This window comes from Lissotriton helveticus, chromosome 2_1 (assembly GCF_964261635.1).
Source record: "Lissotriton helveticus chromosome 2_1, aLisHel1.1, whole genome shotgun sequence".
Lineage (NCBI taxonomy): Eukaryota > Metazoa > Chordata > Amphibia > Caudata > Salamandridae > Lissotriton > Lissotriton helveticus.
The window spans coordinates 608,861,315-608,885,362 of record NC_136059.1 but is presented as its reverse complement, the minus strand read 5'-3'; the positions used below and the strand labels follow the sequence as shown (position 1 = coordinate 608,885,362).

General features: G+C 44.0%; 1 protein-coding gene across 2 annotated transcripts in view; it reads right to left on the bottom strand.

Annotated features, from left to right (window-relative positions):
• Positions 1 to 24,048, bottom strand: part of RASGRF2 (Ras protein specific guanine nucleotide releasing factor 2) — a 1,720,695-nt gene that overhangs the window by 655,376 nt on the left and 1,041,271 nt on the right. For both annotated transcript variants that reach the window (XM_078675315.1, XM_078675317.1), the window contains exon 14: positions 21,668 to 21,916. In XM_078675315.1, coding sequence (XP_078531441.1) covers positions 21,668 to 21,916 — 249 coding nt within the window. The remainder of the gene's footprint in view (positions 1 to 21,667; positions 21,917 to 24,048) is intronic.

Here is a 24,048-nt window from a genome sequence, read left to right as displayed (position 1 = left end):
GCCATCTCCTGCCACGTGGCAGCACCTCCATGTATATCATAGGTATATTGGCATGGATGGGGTTCACGTGCAAGTCTTCTGCAGACGAGCCCTGCATCGGCTCAGTACCCTGAACTCCGTCAAGTCCCTCCCGTCCAGGCTCTTGCGTGTTATGAGCACTTTAGTCTGTGTGGGCATCTGGTGCATTGGGTCTTTACTTGCGTCCGGGTGTCAGCCTACTCACCACCCACTGCTTCAGCCACTGGAGCTGTGCTGCTCCGTAGTAAGTCTCGAAATCTGGCACTGCTAGGCAGGCCAGCGTCATTCACTGCTCTCTGCAAGCTAGTTAAAGCTACCGGTCTGCGACCCAATCCCCAAAGAAAGGCTGCCCCGTCATAAGTCTCGAAATCTGGCACTGCTAGGCCAGCGTCATTCACTGGTCTCTGCAAGGTAGTTAAAGCTACCCGTCTGCGACCCAATCCCCAAAGAAAGGCTATAGTAATGGAATCCAGTTCCCTACACAGAGCTCAAGGTATCCACACCAGTAGCACCACAAAGCGGCAAAGCAGCTGCGGTGAAGCTATCATTTTTAATAGTGCGACTCTGCTGGCCGCCAATTGGGGGAGCGCGCTCCAGAACTCAATGCTCTTCCTGACATCTCTAATTGCCTTCCCAATATTTCGTTCCAGAAACTTGGTAGGGTCATGGAAGATTTTCACTCTCAGATATTGGAAGCAGCCGAGTTCCCATTGCAGTTCTATCTCCTCCTATGGTTGACAACGGTCCACAAGTGTAGGGAAAACATGTGACTTTTGCCAGTTAACTCTCAGCCCTGACTGCAGTCCAAATCAATCTAATAGCTCAAGGGCATCCATAAGCGCCGTTGTTGTGTTGTGCAAAAAAATCTGAGATCCTCAGCGCATAGGGAGTTATAATGGTTCCACATTCAATACCCCTGATGGCATCCCCAGTTCTCGAATAGGCAGCTACAGGCTCCATTGCTAGAGCAAATAAGTCTATAAATCACCACCCAGCTGGAAACGTATCATGACTGTGTAGAGGAAGGCCCATTCCAGGCTATCAAAAGCCTTCTCCTCAATATCCACCACGAATATCGCTACCCCTGTACGATCATATGTATCATTATACAGGAGGGCGAGCACTCTCTGCATTTTCGTTGCTGTATTTCGACCTGGGATAAAGCCCACTTGGTCTGGATGTATGAGAGTGATGTATGGGAGAGGAGCCTAGTGGTAAGTATCCTGCTGAGTATCTTATAATCGATTTTTAGCAGCACTAAGGGTTGGTAAGCTCTTTTATCATGTGCCAGTTTCAATAAAGGAACTATCACCGCCGCCAGTAATAAGCCTGTGTCTTTAACTGTGTTGGAAAGGTCTATCAATTTAGGAGTCAGATCTTCTGCATAAGTGGCATACAGCTCCACCGGAAGGTCAACAGTGCCTGGTGTCTTTCCCTGAGCCATTGCTTTTATTGCAGCTCTAAGCTCTGGCAGCAAAATCACACCGTCCAAGGCTTCTGATTCCCCAGGGGACAGAGTCGGAAACATCAGTGGTGATAAGAAACTGTCTATATTAGTCATAGAGCAAGTGAGTGAGCTATGATAGAGTTTAGAATAATAGTTATGGAACTCTTTATTAATGTCCTCTTGCTGATACTGTTTGTGACTGGCATTGGATTCGATTTAAAAAATCACCGAACCCCGTTTAGCAGGGTTTGCTAGCCAGGCCAGTAGTGTATATGTGCAGTCTCGTTCTATGTGAGCCCTAGTCATATAACCCTTATTGTCGAAGCACTTCCAGTGCTCCACATGCTTTGCCTCTTTTTCTCTGCTTTCCAAGAGCTCCATTTGTATTTCTGGGTGACCTGGTCTTCTCGACTCAACCATCCGCAATGCCTCTTTGGATGCTGAGATTTCCGCTAGTAATGTATGTCTCACCTCCATCAATTCAGCTATACACCTGCCCCTAAGCACTACTTTAAAGATGTCCAATTACACTTATATAGTGGAGGCAGAGCCATTGTTATCTTTGAACTACTGTTTTATGTGGTTCCCTATAGCCTCCAAAAACTTGATCCTCTTGGGACTCTGGCTTCAGCTTCCAGTTGGAATGTAGAGCTGCGTCTTTTCCCACGTCAATGTCAATAGGATTGGATTATGATCGGACATGGTTTCGGACAGATATTCCGCAGTTCATATGAAACATGAACATTTGGGGTGCTGAGAAACACACCTAAATGCACATGGAGGTTATGCAGTGCAGAGAAGAAAAAGTAGTCCCTGTCCTGTGGGAATAATAATTGCCTGGATTCAACAAGGCTCCATTCTGTCTGCCAGTCGACAAATGCTCAGCCCAGTTTTTTTATAGGGGAATCGCGCAATGAGGGGTGAGAACAGTCAAGTTCAGAGTCGGCAATACAATTAAAGTCCTCTCCCGTAATGACTGAGCCCACCAAGTAGGGGGCCAGCACACATGACAGTTCAGCAAAAAATGCCCTCTGATGTATGTTTGGTGCATAAATGCTGATTAGTGTGATACCTTGCCCATTCAGGCAGCCCATGACCACCCAATATCTGCCTTCTGGGTCAATTAGATCCCCAGTGTGCTGGAAAGAGGTCCCAGGACTTATCCAGATTAATGTGGCTCATGGATAGGCCAAGTAGGTGGTATATTATGCTTGCCCTCTCCACATGCGTTACAGTGCTGTTCCTCCCTAAGCTGTCAAATGCGTCTCTTGGAGGAGCGCTATCTGAACTCCCCTCTATTAAGGTACAAAAATACTTTGTATCTCTTGGCCATAGTGTGCATCCTCCTTAAATTCCCGGACATAATTTTGTGAGTCAAAGGCATCACCATCCTAAATTTGTAAGTATAAGGAATACGTTCAAGAGTGTCGCAAACATGACCACACTCACTGCCATCCAATGTTGAGATAGTGAGTGAGGCACTAAGGGAGTACAACCCCTGATAAAATCCCCAACAGTGAAACAACAAACTTCTGAAACTCCCAGGCCCCAACACAAGCAGGCGAACTACCCCATCCAAACTTCCACTCAGAATGCAAACCAGAATGGGTGCACCTGCGTCAACAACAAACAAGAGGGCTTGTGAATTCGTGGGCGTGCTCCAGGCCAATCCCCCATCTCAGTAGACACAATGAACCTTAAGTGCAGGCCTAGGGGAATTGTATAACAGCACCAAGGTCCCTTATTCCCAAACCTGCATTTGCTCCCCTCCGTAAAGAACCCAAAGGGTACATCAACGTGTTCTCATCAGATCAGTTTGTCAGCAGTGCCAGGCATAGCCTCAGGCATTTCGCTTTTTGAAACAGTGAATGAGTTGGATTCTCAGTCCGAATTAAATTGATCTGAATTGTCCACCACAGTGGAGGTCAGACTTGCACCTCTGCTGCTCATCGACGCTGTCTCCTCTATGACTTTTTGCTGTTTTCTGTGGGCCTCTTCTCCCGAGGGGATGCCCCGCGAGGGCTTCTGTTCCTGGGTTTCGGTCCTCGTCATCCACATTTCCACCTAGGGGACCCCTGGTTGGGACCAGTCTGTCATGAGTCGCTCGGTAGGGCTGCCAGGTCCGCTGGTATCTTCGAGATTGTTTTTTCAGCTGTTGTAACTCCTTCTGCCAGTTGTCAATGATCAACTTTAAGGATGCCCAGGTCCACTCCAGTGTATCAATATTAGTCTTGAGGACTTCTCTAGAGGCTGTGATGGTTTGGAGAATATATTGAAAGGTAGGCCCTTAACAGGCCACTGTGACTGTGTGGACAGTTCATCTTTCCTTGTAGTCTGTGCAGGGCCTCCTAATGGCATTCTAATAGAATCCATGTCTCTTTATCTGATCATGTTACCCATAGTAGAGATGGGAAAACGGCTTACGTGGTTATCAAAGCAGTGAGTGGCTACCTGTTAGTTATACCTGTTAGTTATACCACAGAGAGCATTCCAGTGTTCCTCAAACTAGTGACTTTGTGTTTGGGCCACTCTCGCCGGGTGCCGCAACACTGGGAGACAGAAGCCCCACCCAGGGGAGGGCTTCCACTGGTTAGTCAGTTCCAGGGTATGATGGGCAAGAGGCGCTACTAGGGCTCCCAAAACTACCGACTTGCACAGTGGATATCACATGGGACACTATATGCAGCACCTTCCTCTAGTTGCAGTCACCAAAGGGGTGTCAATAGGGTAGCAGTACTGTGCAAGTGCCTGGAAGGTTGCCCCGCAGCCCATCAGCTATCAGTTGGGGGTGCCGTTCAGCAGTGGGGATTAGACACTCCATCCTCCTGGTCCATCAGCACTAATATTACAAATTTGATGAGGCCCTGGGGTGCAGTTCCTCAGTTTTTACAGTGCAGTGCCCCCTGAGACTTTCCTTGCTGTGGCATTTTCCTGATTCACTATCTGCTACATTGGTGGTGGGAGGTAGGGGAGGAAGGAAGCAGGCTTTACAGTGGGTATAGTGTCTCTGATAGCTGACAAAAAACAGCATTCAGACTATCATGCACTTAGAAGAGCAATGAAGTGGTTGATTGTGATGCTCAGAAAATTGTGTATGGCCCATTGCAGCTTCTTTAGTGTTCACAAAAAGCATGTAACCACTCTGTTGGCCTGCGGAGCTATTGCTGTGGTCAATAGGTGTAAAATAAATTTTTTCAATGCATTCCTGAAACTCCAACTGGAACAGAGGGGCCTGTTGCTGGTCTTAATTTATTCTGGAATGCATTGGGTTGTTGGAACTTTCTCTACATTGGGTAACACTTTCTCAAAAGAAGTAAAAGCAACACATTTTAATAATAGGTACTTAGTGCCAGCCTACAAGGTCACTTTGAGATTATGGCCATCAAGGGTGGTGTAGAAGTTGGTATTCAGGAAGTCCATGGTTTGTGGCACTCGTTTTATTCTGATGATGGGAATTTGTGGTTGAATTATCAGATCTCATCACCACCTCATCCATCCAACATGCAAGCACCACCCTCTTCGATAGGGTCAACCTGTCATACAACACAAGCTAAAAAAACACAAGAGACACCCTCTTCAAAACACTCAAACTGCTACAGCATGTCACATAACCAACACACCACAAAGGCCACATTCTAAACCTTGTCTTCTCAAAATCACCGAAAATACAGTGCATACCACCAATACTCCTGAACTGGACCTACCATTCAGCCATCCTTACTATCTTGCTCAGAGTTTTACCAACAAACCAAGATCAACAAAAAAAAAAGAACAAATCCTCAGATCCTTCAAAAACGTATCCGTAGTAAACCTAATGCTTAAACTCATCTCTCACCCTATCAACTCCACATCCAATACCAACACACTTCTAAACATCTTCAATACTTTTTGGGAAAACTATGTTACCATCCACACCCCATTCAAAACACACAAATGTAAGCCAAAGCCTTCAGCACCTTGGTACGCTAAAGATCTTGTTGACAACAAACTATCCACAGAAACAATATGGAAGAAGAACAGAACACCAAGCATCCTCACAGTACATCAATGAAACCACCAACAAATGCAGAATGCCTTACAAGACAATCAATTATATACAACCCAAACCGTACCTGGAACCAGGGGCAGTACTATATGAATAAACAACAGAGGTTCCAAGTTAGGAAATTCAGGAATATTGATAGACAGAATTTCAATCAATAATGAGCCGAGCAGCAGTGGAGAGTGGTATGGCGACCGCTTCAGAACGCGGAGCAGAACGCGGAGCCAAAATCACCGCGGAAGCCCCGAGGGCATGTCTTTGAAGTTAGCGAAGTACTAACAGAAACCAGCAGTGACCGTCAGTGCAGTAGCAGAGCCTTAGCACAGCGTTGCATGTTTGAGTCAGGGGGAGCGGACAATTTGAACACTGCAGAAAGCTGAAAAGTACGGAAGGCTGAAAGTCGAGCGTGGGGTGGGAGCCTCAGTGCTACTCAACGGCAACTTTAAGGTGAGGCAACCGGTAGCTGGGACACTGAGCGCTTGCCCAGGACTCAGTGACTATAACGGGCTGCGGTGCTCTCCTGTTTGCACAGCTCATCATGGAGTTGGGGGCCGGATTTGGAGTTCGTTCGTGAGGGTCCTCTGCTGATAAACAGAGCCCATCTCTCTATCAGGGCAGCAGGCACTGAATACAGAAACACGATCTTCATCACACGAGACACCGTCCCCCGCATTTTCATCGGCGGCCATATCGGACCGCGAGGTACACCCTATCTCTGTGTGGGTGCCCAGAGCGAGCTCCTGGTGGCTGCACTTTCGAGTGGCCCCTGACATGTGAGACTGGTGGCATTCAAAATTGCATAAACTCACCTGAGGCTACAAGGGAGGTTGGCAGAGGGCTGCTTCCAGCGTCAGGGGAGCGTGGAGGAGGCATACCGGCGACCCTTGCTGTCTGCGTCGGCTGCCCTAGGAGAGTCATCTGGGGCTTGGAGAACTACATCCCCCCAGGCCTCAGGCTCCTTTGCGGCAGCGCTCACCCCTGACATCGCCCCAAAGCGCCAGGAGGCGCATAAAACTGCGCGGCCCGTCAAAGCCAGGAGGAGCCAGGGCAGGGCCATTCCTCTTAGTCATGGTGTATGAGACTAGATTGACTTTGGTGTCTCTAAAGGTACTGTTATTTAGGAACAAACTTGTTTCTGGGTGCTTTGTTCAAATACAACATTGTGCTTCTTTATACAGTGTGATTCATAGAGCATTGGGTACTGTTTAATCCTTGGTTCGGAAAAAAGGTCTTTTATATTCATTACTCTTTTTTCTTTCTTTTTGGAGCACATATAGTTGCAGTTTTGATACCAACAGTGGACTATGGGGAAGAGGAAAGCTCTGGACGTGAGTGGGGAGGGAACTGAGGGGGTGCCAAAGAGGAACAGTAGGAAAAAAGCAAAAAAGTCATCTAAGGCTATTACCAACAATTGTGTTATTGCTCGGATTGATACACTGATTAGCGAGTGTACAGAAATCCTTGAATCTGCCCCTCTTATTCCACCACACATTAAATCCCCTCCCCTAAGGAAGCCACAGGCACAGAGCGTACAGTTACCTATTCCAGATATGTTCTGTAAGCCACGAAAGCATTAGTCAGCCAGTATAGTGGGTGATAACAGACTAGAAGTAGCACTCCCAGATAGTATTATTGCTTCCAGCCATGGCGGGGATAGTGTTAGTACTGATTATGTTACTCACATTAACCCAATTGTTACCTGTATTAAGAGATTTGCAGCACTGGCGAAGTAGACCCAGTAAACGGGTTGAAGGCTAACGAATCCACGAGAACCCATGCCCAAACGCAAACTGCGAGTCTTGCCTGTAAGTGTAACTCTCTGGCTGGTGAGCGAGACCGTTCCCCAGGTCATTTAGCGCAGGAAGTGTCAACATTGAATGCAGAGGAAGTGTCAACATTGAATGCAGAAGTACAGGAACTGAAGGGCTCTGTGGCCGAGTTGCTTAATCTGGTGAGGCTCTTAACCTCTAGAGCTGACCAACAAAAGCGGTTACTCGGGACACTAATAACCCGGAAGTCCCGCCATTACCCATTCGCATAGTCAACGAGGGATCCCGGGCATGTCCAACCCTATGCTCGGTTGCTGATGTAACCACAGGACTCTCCAGAAGCAAGGGCCAAAATATTACAAATAAGCGAGGTCCAATTGGTTCATCGACTCAAATAGCGAGGTTTACTGCTCCAAAGGAATTCTCCTCCTCCATTCAATCCTTAGGTGGTCATGATAGTAATAGCCATTTCCACCAAAGGGATAGCGCCCGTGGATTTAATGGGCAAAGTCTTCCCGCTCAGGTGCAGGAGCAAGCTAGAGGGATTAGATTGGAAACACAAGATCCACACAAAATCTATATGGTTAATGTCCCAAAATCATCATGCCATGGTGTTATTGAGTCTTGTGACTCATTGATTAACAAATCTATCCATTGGATTAGACATGTGAGAGGGTGCCGATCATTGATTAGGGAGGATATCTTGGCTGCACGAAGGATCTCGCTGAATGATCAACCTCTAGATAGCATTGAACTGACCTTGAATAGCGTAGATCTTGTTGATAATCTTTTCATGTTGGAATTCCGCACAAGTGGCCCTGATAAATCCAGAATACAGTTTAGGCGATTTCCGTTTGGTTTTGGGGCTGAATCCCGGCAGGGTCTTCAAAGACTACAAGGCTCTTTATGCCTTGAGTCTAATGATTGACTAATTCAAGCGAACACACCAGGGGATTCATTTATAAATCCTATGGTGTATTCCGTTTTGGGGGGAGAGTACAGGCTCCTGACAATCAATTCTTGCAATATGGCATCTCAAATAGGTGGCACTGGGGGACCTGGTCTATTGGGCTCCTCTCAGACCAACATACCGAGCACTTTGTCATTAGTTCCCATCCCCTCTGAAAGCCCGACAGAGGTATTGAAAATGTGTAGCTTCTTGGGCTGGAATATTGCAGGCCTTAGCTCGAAGCTTCCCTTACTTGAATGGAACTCTTTTATTAAGAATTATGATATTAGTGCCTTTCAGGAGACTTGGGCAGACACTCCCAAGTTTTGTGGAGGTTATTTGAATTATTCCATAGCAGCTGTGAGGGAGGGGAAAGGCAGGTCCTCGGGAGGTCTAACAATGTGGGTTCGGCAAGAGCTTAAAGCGAACATCCACGTTATCCCCATCAAGAATAATGACATTCAAGTGATTAAATTAACCTTTAACACCCACTTAGCGATTCTATTAATCAACATCTATGCTAGGGGAACAAGGGGGAAGCATTCATGAGTTTTAGCGGCTCTGGAACAGCTCCTTGATACCTTACCAGCCATTACCAAGGTAATCGTTATGGGTGATTTTAACATTACATTTGAACCACTTACCTTGGAGGACGCTATATGGGCTGAGGCAGAAGATAGGAACTGGTCGGTTCCAACGCTTGAGCTGTTGCCAATCAGGAAGTGGACCGATGTGATCATTCAGATGAATAGTATTTGCAGTGAACGAGGCCTAAGGGCCTTGAATGGTCGTACAAAATCAGACAGGCTAGGTTCACCAACCTTTTATAATGGATACTCCACAAGCAGAATTGATTACATACTGGTAAGTCTATGATCATCTGTGGAGGACATGATGATTATTGATCAGGTGGAAAGTGATCATAATCCGCTTTGTTGCTCCATGTTTGTAACTTGTTCCTTGCCTGACCTACATCACGGGGACAGTAGTTATATTGGGGAGGTTGTTCAAGCCAATGACCTGAGGAGACTCAAGTGGGTCCAGGTTAAAGAATCTCCAACTCTCCTTGATAATGTAGCGCAAAGCTTGCAACTGGCCACTAGAGAGCTCGAGAGCAGTGCATTACAGATTGGAGCTCATGACAGCTCAGGAAACATTCATACTGGTTTTTTTAATCTCTTACGCACTTTTTTTGAAAAGAAGGGAAAGAAACCCAAAATGCCCGCACAAGTTGAGTACAGACGGCACGTGAGGCTCTAGGGAAAGCGATTAAGGGGGGTATTCCACTTAAAGTACGTGAAGCACGAGCACACTATAAGGCAGCACAACGTAGGGCCAAGAAAGCATGGGAAGATCAAAGATGGCAAGACCTACGGACGGCTTGTGCTTCTAAGGACCCTGAGCTGTTTTGGAACACATACAAATGGTCAAACAGGGGCCAGGCTGAGCGCCCTCAGAATTATGTTTCTGTCACCGCCTGGGTCAACCACTTTAAACCTCAATATTCTGCTACCCCCCTGGAGGGGGAAGTAGAAGTTATAAATGTGTTGTATCAGAGGGAAACCTTCACCCTGAGGGAGGTTGAGATTGCATTGAGTTCCATCTTACCTGGGAAAGTGCCGGGGCCCGATGGCATACCAGGCGATACCCTGTTACATGACAAACCAAGCTGGTGCCGATACATCTTTTTACTTTCCAACACAATTGCCCAAGGGGCATCGATTCCTGCATCCTGGAAAAATGCAGAAATCATCCCTGTTTTTAAAAAAGGAGACAAAGACTGCCCTGGGAACTACAGGCCAATTAGTCTTCTTGACTGCTCCCAGAAAATAGTTGGAAGGATGGTGCTCAATAGACTCCAGGGGTGGATAGAGGAGTTCCGAATCTTATCTCCTTTCCAAGCCGGATTCAGAGTTGCAACAAGCACTATCGACCAAGTTTTCCGATCTATTTTAATCTACTGGAAGCAAGTTATTTTGGGTAAAGGTAGCCTTTATGCCGCCTTTGTAGATCTTAGGGCGGCCTTTGATTTAGTCCCCTGTTGGAATTTATGGCTTGTCCTAAAACAACTAGGTCTTCCACTGGATCTCCTAACCCTCATCAGTAGACTTCATGAAGATAACAAGGCCCAAATTAGATGGGGGGGACAGGGGGAAGTCACTGAATCATTTCCGGTGGAACGTGGTGTTAGACAGGGCTGTGTGATGGCCCCTACGTTGTTCACGCTATATATTAATGGAATAGCTGAATGCATGAGCAAAAACTCGACCGATGCCCCCATATTAGCAGGTGATAAGGTACCCATTCTGATGTTTGCCGACAACACGCTGATTCTCTCCAAGACCCCGAGTGGACTTAAGAAAGCTCTTAAAATTTTTGAGGATTTCTGCTGTGAGAGGAGATTGAAGGTCAACGTGTCTAATACAAAACTAATGGCATTTAATGCACGAAAGGCAAACACAAGAGGTTTTGCAATGAAGGAGGGCCCCCTAGAATTTGTCAATGAGTTTACTTATTTGGGAGTTAACTTCCAAGGCAGTATGAAGTGGGACCGGCAAATCGATCTAGCCTCACTCAAGCTCAGACAGATATCCGGGGGTCTTTGCCAGGAGCATAATCGCTCCATATCAAAGCCCATCAGCCCCGCCCTTAAAATCTATAATCTGAAAGCCTTTAGTTCAGCATTGTATGGTTCAGAGGTATGGGGCGGTGAGAATCTTGTTGCCCTTACCTCAGCAGAGAATAGGTTTCTAAGAAATATAACCAGACTTCCCCAGAGCTCCCCAATGTGTCCATTATTACTAGATCTAGGCAAGAAACCCATTGCAGCCATAGCCAAATTGGGCCCCCTCCTGTATTGGAGGAGACTATGGACTACTCCAGAACTTATTGGCTATGCCCAGGGTTTCTTAGACATTATTAAATCAGACACATTGCATCAAATCAAATGGCTCAGGGCAGTCCGAAATCTTTTAGGGGAGCTAGGATTGACAGCATTGTGGACCGACCCTGCAAATTCTATTTTTCCATCTAAATCTATGCTGAAGGCTAAGTATTGGGAACTGTTTGCATTGAGTAATGTCAGACAACAAACGTCTTCCTCCCTTACGAGCCGCTTTTTGGACCATAAACTGGTCCCCAGGCTGGAATCATACTGGGATGCAATCACGAAACCTATGGATCGTAAATTGTATTTTCAGTTCAGGGTGGGGTCTCTACCAGTAAGATCTTTTACCCTGAAATGGTCACCACACTCGTCAGCTGGGTGCCCAGGATGCACTGCCGAAATTGAGACCACAGCGCATATTCTTTGGATTTGTGATATCTATGCTGCCCCACGTCGGGCATGGCTGTTACCAATTTGCAAGTTACTTGGTACCAGGGTAGCGGCGGAGGCTGATCGAATTTTGCGAACAGATACATCATTACCCATTGTACTAGCTATGGCGAAATTCCTAGGCTGGGCTTGAATCTTGGGGGCGCGTCAAATTGCACATTGTCCTTGATTAGATTTAATAACTTTTTATACTGTTTTTGTAGTGTGTATATGTCCAATGTTTTATTCTTTTAACCTGAGGTTTTTACTGGTTTTAAAGCTCGTTTTTATTCATGGGGTTTTTAATGAATTTATGTATGATATCTGTTTTAAATCAGGACTCTTATGTGCTCTTGTGGCTGTATATGCTTTTATGATTGTAAAAATCGAATAAAGCTTTATGAACTTGAACTTGACAACCCAAACCGTACCTGGAACCAGGGGCAGTACTATACGAATAAACAACAGAGGTTCCAAGTTAGGAAATTCAGGAATATTGATAGACAGAGTTTCAATCAATAATGAGCCGAACGGCTCAAACAAATATAATCCAGAAATAAATAGCCCCAGTTACAAATTAAAAAAAAAAACATGTTGTTTTCACATTACTAATCAAAAAGTAAAATACATAAAACTCTAGTGAATAGGTGCCTGGTTTTGAAGGTGGTGTCTGCACCATCTTCAAAACCAGCTACATCACAATGACCAGAACCCTTGCTTATCTTGCAGCCAAGTTCCCCATTTCTGGTGGTTCTCAGCACGCTCACAGTCAGGACACCATCAGACTGTAGAAGAAGAAATGGAAAGAACAGAGCAGCAGCCTTTTCCCAGCTAGGCACCTAGGATCTGGAACAACATCCCTGTACCATCACAACTGCTACAGCAGTACTCCAAAGTAGGAAACAGTTGAAGACTTACTCTTTTAAAGAACACTACATCACAATATATTACCGGTCTACAACTCAGCTTCTTTACCTAGCAATCACTGACTTTATGCTTATCTTTGACCCTGTACAGGTATCTGCTGCCTTTTGACTATGTCTGTGCGATAGAAATACCATAGACACACACAAATTGTGGATAAATCTGCCTGGTTTGTCAAAGACCACACTGGTTGGTCAAGTTCTATATGGTGGTGCCCAGACCTGTGAAGCATAAGCTTGTCATAATTACCATTGCCTGATGGCCTTTGTGTGCTAACTGCATCACTCTAGAAATCAAAGACAAAGGCATTACAATTTGGTGTCCTCTTAGTCTTATTCCTTCCGTTGTTGAACTTGGTCTTATTTTGCAGATAGCTCCAGTGTAGTTTGCATGGTGATTTTCAGTGTCAATGGCCTTCTAGGAAACTTTCCAGGCATTGTCTTGGCTAGTGTGGGAGAGCGTGAGAAGACATTCATCATTGGTAGTTGCTTTCTTGATTTCATCAATTGATAATGTGTTTGCGTTTGTACCTTGAGCAATCAATCTTGGAGGAGAATTGCTTGCAGACCACATTGGCTGGTGTCAACTACCAGCACTTTTGCTTTTTGCTGTGTCTTAAAACGTCATTGTTGCATCTTGTACGAAAATATCTATGTTAATTTGAAATGTCATTTTATTTCTATCTGACCAGGTCCACTCTGACTAGGTCCGTGTTAGTTCACCGAAGGGCGCAATGATTTGTCACAGGGTGTGGACCATAATCTATGGTGATTTATATATATTCTATCTTTTTTGAGCATTCTACTGCTTTGGTGCAAAACCCATATCTTAAGAATTTGAGAGTGTCTTTCAGAAATTCACATTTGCTTTTGGGGAAAGATGATCTGCATTGTGAAAATCCTTTGGAGTACCAGACTATAGTCTACAGAGTTATTAGGGTATGGTAGTTACATATATTCGAATTGTTGAATATCTCAAGGCGGCAAACAAGATCCGGAAAATTGTCAATTGCTCTCCTGTGTCACTTGGGTTGCTTACTGCATCTTGGTGCCAGAAAAAATTCCAGAATGACATCTCTTGTGTCATAAAGTGGCTACACTGGCGCAGTCACGTCAGCTCTCTTATTTCTTCACTCTTGAACACAGATCTGGAATTCCTCTTTTTGTTTCTCAACTGTTTCTTCAGCATTGAACAGTGATTTTCTCAAAACAGTTGCAATGCAGTGCTTAGGATATCAACTCCTAAGAGATCAGGTTTCAAACTAATTGGACAACTGCCCATTCATTTCAGACCCTCACGAGGTATGTGTGTAGTGTTTGGGGCCAAAAGACAACCTAAGGTCCTTATGCACCTCAAGGCCATCAAAGAATGTGAAGCCAAGGTCTTCATGGCCCGACCCAGGAATAGCGTTGCAGTCTACGCCAGTTGCAATCTAATTCAAGGTTGCATTTCTCCTCCTCCTCGAAGTCATTGAGAGAGAAGAAAAGGAAACACAAATGAGGAAGAGATTGAAAATAACTTTTTAAACTCTAAAAACCACTGAAATTATTATTATTATTATTATGGCGGATTTATAGAGCGCATGGCTGCCCTCGGGCATCCCAGCGCTAATGATCAGTTACAAGCGAAGAGTGGGGAGTTTCACAGATATTGCTTGAACAGCCACATTTTCATTTGCTTCCAAAATTGCAATTCATTGTCGAGCTTTCTATATTCTGATGGAATGGAGTTCCAAAGTTTGGGAGCTAGATGTGAAAAGGCTCTACCCCCCCATCTTTCTCTTTTGACCTTTGTTTGCATCAGGCAATCTGCTGTACTGGACCGCAGCTGTCTGAGTGGTATGTATGGCGAAATAAGCTTCTTGATTTTACCTGGACCTTTGTCATGACGTGCTCTGTGTGCGATGATTAGCGTTTTTAATTGTATTCTTGCCTCTATTGGGAGCCAATGTAACTTAACTAAGTGTTTTTTTACCGGCTCCCGATTGGGAATATTGCAAAGTAGTCAAGCCGCTGTGACTAGAGAATGGATCACTGTCTTCCTTAAGTGAGTTGGCACTCTGTCCAGGATATTCCTGATGCCTCTTAATAGGCCAAAACATATAGCCGCTACCTTAGTGGCTTGAGTCCGCATAGATAGATCAGATTCTAACCAGAAGCCTAGGCTTTTAATAGTATATGCTGCCATAGGTATTTTACCTAAGCTCTCTGGGGCTGGGTATTAGTTTGTTCCCTAGGTATAGAATCTCTTTTTTTTCTCCATTTAGCTTTAGGCAGCTTTTTGTCATCCACTCTTTGACTATTAACAAGCAAGGTGACAGCTTCTCTCCGTCTGTGTTATTTTTTGGGTCTAATGATATCACTAATTGGGTATCATCGGCGTAGGAGGTCATAGATATGTTAAACTCTTGTACAATATCTGCAAGGGGTTCCATATAAATGTTAAAAAGGCTCGGGCTCAGGGCTGATCCCTGGGGCACCCCACACTCTAGGTTCCTAATTTCCGAGCGGGTGGAGTTTTCTTGAACTTGGAAGGTTATTTTGTTCAGGAAAGATTGCAGCCATTTGAGAGTGTTGCCCTGTATCCCAATATTGGCTAGCCTTTTACCTACTATACGGTGATCCACCGTATCGAAGGCGGCGCTCAAATCCAGCAGGAGAACCACCGCGGATTTCCCCTTGTCTAGAGTTTGTCTAAGTTCTTCTACCACCACCAGAAGTGCCGATTCCGTACTGTGTTGTGCTCGGAAGCCCATCTGGGTGGGGTGCAGACACTGGTTGTTTTCCAGAAAATTAGACAGATGCCTGTTCAAGTGTTTTTCTAGCAGTTTGCCTGCATAACTGCATAAGGTAACAGGGATATTGGTCAAAAATGTCCCAGCTGTTCCGGATCTGCATTGGCTTTCTTCAATAGGGGCTTTATTATTGCATGTTTCCATGTTCCTGGGACTTCTCCTGATTCTAGTGGTTGGTTCAGTATTGTCACTAGCTTTGGTGTAATGACCGGGGTGACGGCTTTAAGAAATGTTGGTGGAACTGGGTCTAACGGAGAGCCAGATTTCACCCTTTCCATCAGTTCTATAGCCTCTTGCAACTCCATAGGGATGAACTGTGTCAGCCTTTGACCAGAAGCTAACTCTTTGTCTTCATCCTCCTCTGGGGGAGTATCTCGCCTGTTCTTGAAATTACTATATATATTCGTTATTTTCGAGAGAAAGTATGTGGCCATTTCATTACACCTCTCTACAGATGTTTCCATGGGGCTAGAGGTTGAGTTAACCTTGGATAGCATTTTAATTACTCGGAATAGTTCTTTTGAGGAATTTTGAACGTTGTTTATTTTTTCCTCAAAGAATCTTGCTTGGCTGAGTTTGATGTTCTGGTGGTAGTTTCTGATGGCTTTTTGTATTCGACTCTTAGGGAAGGATCGTAAGTTTTCCTCCATTCTCTTTCATACCTTTTGCATTGTTTTTTTAATTCAAGAAGCTGAGGTATGAACCATCCCTCGGCTCTTGTTCTAGTATTGCATTTTGTCATTAATTTAGGAGCTACTTGGTCCAGAGATGTATTGATCCATGCTTCCCATCTTAAATACTGTACTCCACTGATCCTAGTTCATTTATGTCTGAGCTGGCTGTGTTTGTTAGTATTTTTTCCCATTCTAGCTGATTAATCTTTGCCCAACATCTTTTTCCCGTTTTTCTTTGGAGCTGAGCATTCATTGTTGCTATTCCCTGATCTTTTTAATTCTATTGGAATTAAAAAATGATCTGACCAAGGGACTGGTGTAGGTGGGGCTACTTTCAGATCTGGTTTATTTGTAATTACCAGATCGAGGGTGTGTCCTTTATTGTGGGTGGCTGATGTTACTAATTGATTCAATTGTAAACTTTCCAGGTCTGACAACAGGCATTTAGAGCTAGGAAGTTCCTTATTTTCTAAGTGAAAATTCAGGTCTCCAAGAACCAGGATGTGACTTTTTTTCAGTAGGAGACTAGTCAGCATTTCAGGCAATTCTGCTAGGGATTCCCCATGAGGGCCAGGTGGGCGATATATATTAGCAGTCCAGATAGTGTTAGGTTTGGAGAAAGGGAGATTGAAAAAGATAAACATTCACTCCCTGGGATCGCCAAGGGTTCTGTGATACACTTGTTTCCTTTTTTAATCACGATGGCTAATCCCCCCCTAACTGTCCAATTCTGTCTAATCTATGTATTTCATATTCTGGAGGGAGGGCCATGACTATATCAGGCATGGAGTCTTTCTTAAGCCAGCTTTAAGTGATAAATAAAGCATCAAGTTTAGCTTCACCAGTTATAGCTATAGATATGTCGAGTAACGATAACTGGTACCCTATGGTAATTTTAACTCGCACCCCTGACATTCACAGTTTTCTCATCAATAATTTCACTTCAAATGTTGCAATGATATTATCAATAACGTCATAGAAGATGTCATGAGTGAAGTGATATAATTAGCAGTGCACGGAGAGGGCATGAGTTACAGTTACCTTAGTCACTAGTTATAGTTACATGAGAAAATTATAACTGGTGAATTTCAATGGCTTTTAGAGTTTAAAATGTTACGTTGTTGCTGAACATTTCACCTAACTATAATGTTACTTTAACCATTGGTTTTATCAGTGAACTTTGGCTGTGCGTGACAGGGAGGTTGGCTGCATGTCCTGGCTTGGAGCAAACCCCCCGCATGCAACTAAACCCACGCAGAGCAGCGCCTATAGGGAGCGGGTCACACCCCAAACCTATTATGGTCCTAACGGCCCCATCCCCCAGGGCCATGTATATTTTAAAGGGGAGAGGATCCACATGTCCCACCTCCCCAAGCCTCATTAGGCCCTGGATACCTCATTCCCCACAGCTGTTTTTTAAAATTATACATGAGGGGCGTTGTGTAGTCCCCCTCCCCGACCATTGTTAGGCCCTGGGGACTCCATCCCTTAGCGCCTTTTTTTTAATTAAAGGAGAAGGGGTTCTCATGGCCCTCCTCCCCGAGCCTTGTTAGTACTTGGGGATCTCATCCCCTCAGGGCTGTTTTTTTTAATTAAAGGGGTGGGGGCTGCATGGCCCTCGCCCGAGGCTTGTTAGGCCCTGTGGAACCCATCCCCAGGGCTATTTTTCAAATTAAAGGGGAGGGGCCCAGGTGCTTTATGGCTCTTGACCTTGCATTGGTGGCATTTCTAGTGCCGAGATGGATCCAGCCTTCCCCGCTGGCTTTGGAAAGCTAAAGAAACTTTCCATTTTCAGCCTGGTTTCTAGGGATATTCAATAGGTGAGAATATGCAGGTAGATAGAGTATCTTCTAGAAAGATTGCTACCAAAGATAAGTAGCATTATTCTTCAGAGGGGTCTCCTACTGCCCCAATTCATGCAAGTTCTGACCAAAATCAGAAGGGATGGATGTTCTTGCAAGCACCGATTGTTCTGTTTACGGTGGTTGAATCAACTCTTTGGAGTCAAGGAGACAGCCATTACTTTGCCCTATCTCCTCTCAGACAGATGTTCCGCAAGTTGAGAGTCTGCATTGGAGATAGAGAGGTTAAAGTTAATTGTGAAATATAAGTCATAAAAGGTTGCTTTTACTCTCCAGCCCCGGACAGCTGCCCATTCACCCTCATATATTACAGTGGGCACTGGTGTTCTTTCAATTCATGCTGTATAAGAGTCCTCAGACAATGTCTTGAGACATCATGAAGATTTTGTAATTTCTGTAGAATGAATAGACCCTGTGTTTAGCAGAGACAAACTTACAGTGATTAGAGATTGTGGAAGACCTGGGGTTAGGTTTATAAATCTGGCAGAGCCCTACGTACCCTAACATCTTGAGAGTTACAGAGAGTTTGATTCTCGACTGGTATCACTCCTTGCAACATGGTACTTACCATAAGTTCTAAGGTGCTTGGGAAGCACAAGTTGAAACTTTAGAGATGCCTGGCAGTTCTTTTCCTTTAAGACTGTGTTTGGTAGAGAACACCTCAAACACATATTTAGGTAAATCAGGGAGTTGCTACGTGTAAAACCATATCTACTCTACTTACTTGATGTTTGGTTTTTTTATAACTAATTCCCAAGGTCCGGTCAGACTTTACCTGAACTCAGGAAGTGATATTCCTGATTCTTTCTCTATTTTCTACTTCTGGACTCTTCCACCATCTACTGGGGGTTGGTTGAGTGGTACATTGTAACCTGTATAGGATGTCACCCTTTAGACACGCTGGTTTTATTTATGGCCTTCGATGCTGGCCACAACAAGCCTTCCATAGCAACCAGTAGCAGTTGAGTCAAAAACATTGTTGTTTATTCATCACAACAAATGGAACAAACCACACTGCCAGAATTGGCTGTTATCGTCAGTCATGTTCTGTCCTTACTGCTTGATGTCGCATGGAATAAGGAAAAAGCGTAATGTGATTAATTTCTTACTAGTAATCCACACTACACAATCAAGATCTTGGTTTAACTCTGACATTAACTCTGAAAGGAGACAACTAAGAGCTACAGAGAGACTATGGAGACACAACCCCTCAGTCACACACCGCGAACAACTTAAAGAAGCTCGTGGGAAGTACAAAAAATATATAGAGAACAAAAAATCCACTGCACTAGATAGCACAAAAAACTGGCCTAGAGAGCTCTTTAACATCATTAGACAACAAACATCCAAGCCTGCCACCTCCGCAATTAAAGCCTCCAAAGAACTATGTGACAATTTTGCAAACTTCTTTGCGGAAAAGTTCAACAAGATCGAACTCATACTAGACATCAACATCAATACCCTCAGCAAGATCCTCCCGCCCGAGATCAAGGACGCCCCATTCAAGCCTCCCTCAAAATCGTGGAAATCTTTCAGCCCTATACAGGAAGATGAGATAGTCAACCTGATCTCCACATCTAAGCCTACCTCACACGCTCTAGATCCTCTGCCGCCTCAACTGACCAAAAAGCTTAAACTCTCCCTTGTGCCGCTCTGGTGCAAGATCATTTACAGCTCACTGCGATCCGGCATCATCCCGGAATGCCTCAAACAGGGGCAAGTCACGCCACTGCTAAAATAAACGGGCGTAGACAAAAAGATCTGAATAACTACAGACCAGTCTCAAATCTACCTCTTCTATCCAAAACCCTAGAAAGATGCGTGCTCTTGCAACTTACTCAACACCTGAATAGCATCAACCTACTCGATACCAACCAATCGGGCTTTAGAAAGGGATGTAGCATGGAAACCTCGATCCTCAACGTCATTGATGACATGCACAAATCATTCGATGCGGACAAATGCTGCCTTCTCATCCTCCTTTATCCATCGCAGCTTTTGACACGGTTGATCACATCCTCCTCATTAAGGCTCTTCAAGAAAGGGCAGGTCTAGATGAGGTGGTCCTACAATGGTTCTCCTCCTTCCTCCGCTACCGCACTCAAAGAATAAAAATCAAAAACTTCACGTCTGACCTACATCAAGTCAGCAAGGGAGCCCCCCAAAGATCAGTGTTCTCCCCACAACGTTTTTACATTTACATGGAACCACTCACAACCCTACTCAGAAAAGCTAACACCCCCTTCCACCTATATGCCGATGACACACAGATCTATCTGGACACCACATCCATTGACGGCATTCAGAGACTCAATGACACGCTCAGAGAAGTCCAACACTGGCTGTCAAGGAACCACCTAAAACTCGATCAGGACAAGACTGAAATACTCCTCATCTGAAACAAAGAAGAGAATCCTCAAATTACAGAATGGCTTTCTGCGATCGATACTCTCGACGGAAATATCACCCTGGTGGATTCTGTAAAATCATTAGGCATCACTCTAGACCCGAAACTGAATATGATCAAACACATTAAGATCTCTGCCAAGAGCGCCTTCCTGAACTTAAAGCTATTGAACAAAATAAAACCTTTCATCCCAGCTAAGGTCCTTAAACAAGTTACCCAATTACTGGTGTTATCCAGATTAAACTATGGGATCGCAACCCTCTCAGGCTCAGCAAAGGCACACCTGGCCCCCCTAAAAACAACACTAAATGCAGGAGCTAGAATGGTCACAGGAGTGAAGAAATTTGACCATATCTCACCCGCACTCAGAGAACTAAAATGGCTCCCAGTTGAAATGCGTGCCAGTTTCAGAACAGCCTGCCTCACCCACAAAGCCCTTCACACAGGCAAACCCAAATACTTGGCCTCTATACTAAAAAAAGCCGGACAAACCCAGACCCTCCGGAGCTCAAACACGCTACTACTTATCCCGATGAAAGCACACAAACAAAAAACCGCAGCCCGCACCTTCGCGGGAAACGCGCCCAAAATCTGGAACGCTATCCCCCCCATATCAACTACCCCCTCCTTCGCAAAATTCAAAGATCAACTCAAAGATCTTTTCCTAGATCGGTCCCTAGCAAAGGGTCATGAGACGCAGAAGAGCTGTTGACAATACCCACTGATGGGGGTGTGACCCCAGACTATCGTCATCCAGATAAGGTACTACGAGTACTCATTGACACTGGCTACTCATCCCTCTAAAACTCACAGTGCATACCCGATATTGTCTTGAGACACTTGGCACTTGTGCTGATATCTTCATTGTACTTACCATGAATGTTTGTTTGGTCTATGCAATTCGACAGTTGTAAAGCGCTCCGATACCACTGGGTCTGGCTAGCTCTATATAAAACTTCATAATATTAATAAATAATACTCATCCCATTCATTGCCCGATCTTTATTCTCTTGGTACAGTGCCCATACTTTACCTGCTTACTTTACCTCCATAGGTGACAGGGAATATGAATGAAGGTCTGAGGCTCCATTAAAATAAATCCCTCCTCTTGGAAGCAATTTATAAACAAGTAGGAGTCTGTCTCATGACTTAGTCACATTACTAAATAAGTATTTAGCAATAAGCAGATAACTAATTTTAATAAAGATCCCTGGTGAATACCCTGTGGATTAAGTCAAGTACTGTGATTTGTGTAATTTAGTAAGTATCTGTAGATAGCACCTTAAGGAACAAAGTCATTTATCATTACAGGAGAGCTGATTAAGCGTTTCAAAATAAAAAAGAACATTTAAAACCACTGCCCTGGCATTGTCACAACAGCTGGTTATTCGACCAATGCAACTAAACAACACTCCTGATGCTTCAAACAATGTTATGGTAGCTTAAATGCTGGGTCAACGCATACCTGACTGGGATTGATGTGAAAGGTCTCTTGTATATATCTGTCAGCTTCTCCAGCACCACAAAAGCAGTGGTGAATATGCGATAGGTGTGCAGGAAAGTATTAAGGAAGTCGATGCTAAGGAAGCGCAGGTCGGTCAATCTTTCCAAGAGGCGCTCCACGCTCGCATAGCGAATCTGAGGAACTTTGCAGGAGTTTAAGGTTTTGCTGAAACAGATGTCAACATCATCTCTGTGAAGGCGGGCATCAGATCTAAATAATAAATTAATAAAAAAATAAAAAAATATATTTACCAATTAAAATCCATTACATAACTGAACAATAATGAGTTTAATAACTAATAAAGACACGTTTATTTATGAATGGTTTTTTTTATAGTTCAAAGATGTGCTACAGTCATTTTTTCAGTTCTTAAAGACTAGGAAACAACATTTTAAAGCAAGTATAAGCAAATCAGATCAGTGGTGTCTTTAGAAAACAGCATATAGCCTTGTCTGAAAAAAAGAACATCTAACAATTGTGCAGGAACGAGGAAAGATGTACTCTTTTTCATAGCTGATACTTAATGATTATGGATTTCTCAGTAAAAACAACGTTTTAACTACTATTTAACGGACACCTGAATTATTAAGGAATTATTTTATATTTATTTATGAATAGAAATCGCTTAAATAATTGAACAAAAAAAACTACTTTGGTAAAAACTAATAAAGAAGCATTTATTTCTGATCGTGTTCTCCAGTGCAATTTTTTATGTATTTTTTTATTTTTACAGTTTACATTTATTACTTTAATACATCCGATTAATTCTTTATCTTTACATGAACTAAAAGTTCAAGCCTACCTACTAATGTCTATTCCAATTTTTTCAACAGAAAAGAAAAAACTCCACGACATACAATCAAGAGAGAGAGTGAAGGTGATATATAATCACAAAAACATTAAGAAAAAGCATGGGCAATGGATACAATGGTTACACATGAGCCATAGAAAGGCTGATGAAATGTTCTGTATCGCCCAAGGGGAGTGGAGCAAGGAGGTTGTAGTAATGGGAGGCTGGGCTGAAGTTTGCTCTTTAATGATCAAATGCTCAGGGGAGCGAATTTTACATGCATGCAAATTTATTTTTCTTGATTAGTGTACTAAACCCCCGAGAAACTGCATGAGTGGAATGCACAAATCCCTAGCAATTGCCCTAGGTGTGACTCAGCTTTCTAGTTGAAAGTTCAGATGCCTTTTAGTAAAACCCCAAGGCAGGGTTAGTTTTTTAATAAAGTTGTACTATTGAAGGACGTTTTTCTGGAAGAGATGAGAAATATAAACCATCTTTTTTCTCTAGGAAAAAAGACTCTTCATCGTTAGAAATCAACAATGAGGGGTGAACTTATAGCCCATGAAAGCGCTTGGCGAAAGATAGATAATCAGCAACTACTAAATCTTTCAAAAGCGCTTCAATGGGTACAGGGTGTGGCGTGGTACTGGTACTATTGGTAAAGGTGATAGTACCTGTGGTATAGGTACTGGTAATACTGGTGGTGGTACTGGTGATGGAGGTGATAGCACTGGTGATGGTAGTGATACTCAGGGTAGTACTGGTACTAGTGGTGGCAGTCTTGTGGTGGTTCAGATAGAGAAATGGTGGTATGGGTGTAGTGATGTACTGGTGGAGGTGGTGGTACGGGTGATGTGGTATTGGTACTGTAATGGTGGTGGTAATGGTGGTACTGGTGGTTCACAGAGGCAAGTGTGGGTGATGCTGGTGATAGTACTGGTGGTGACGGTACTGTTAGTGGTGGTAATGGTGGTGATACTGGTGGTGGTACTGTTAAGGGGGTACTGGTGGTGGTACTAGTTATGGTGAAATGGACAGTGGTAGTAGTGGTGATACAGGTGGTGGTTTTACCACTGGGATTGCAGTATAGTGGTGGTGCTACAAGTGGTATTTTGTGGTGGTGTTACTGGTGGGGGTGGTAGTACTGGCACTGGTGATCATACTGGTGGCGGTGGTGTTACTGGTGGTGGTCCTTTTGGCAGTGATTTTACTGGTACCATCGGTACGGTTGGACTTAGATTATTCTTGAACAAAGAATAAAAAGTCTTATTATTTATTCACCATCCGACTACAGAGTATTATTCTTGAAATATACTTGAAAGACCTCAAAATACAGTCTGTTTTTGTACTGGTAGTACTGTTTGTGGTACTGGTGATGCTGGCAGTACAGATGGTGGTACTGGTGATGTGGTGGTGGCACTGGTGGGACTAGTGGATATGTTTATGGTACTGTTTGGGTGGTAGAGCGTTAGGAATGGTGGTGGTGTTTAAGGTGGTACTGTTGTTTGTACTGATAGTGAAAATGGTGCTACTATTGGTTGCGGTATTGATA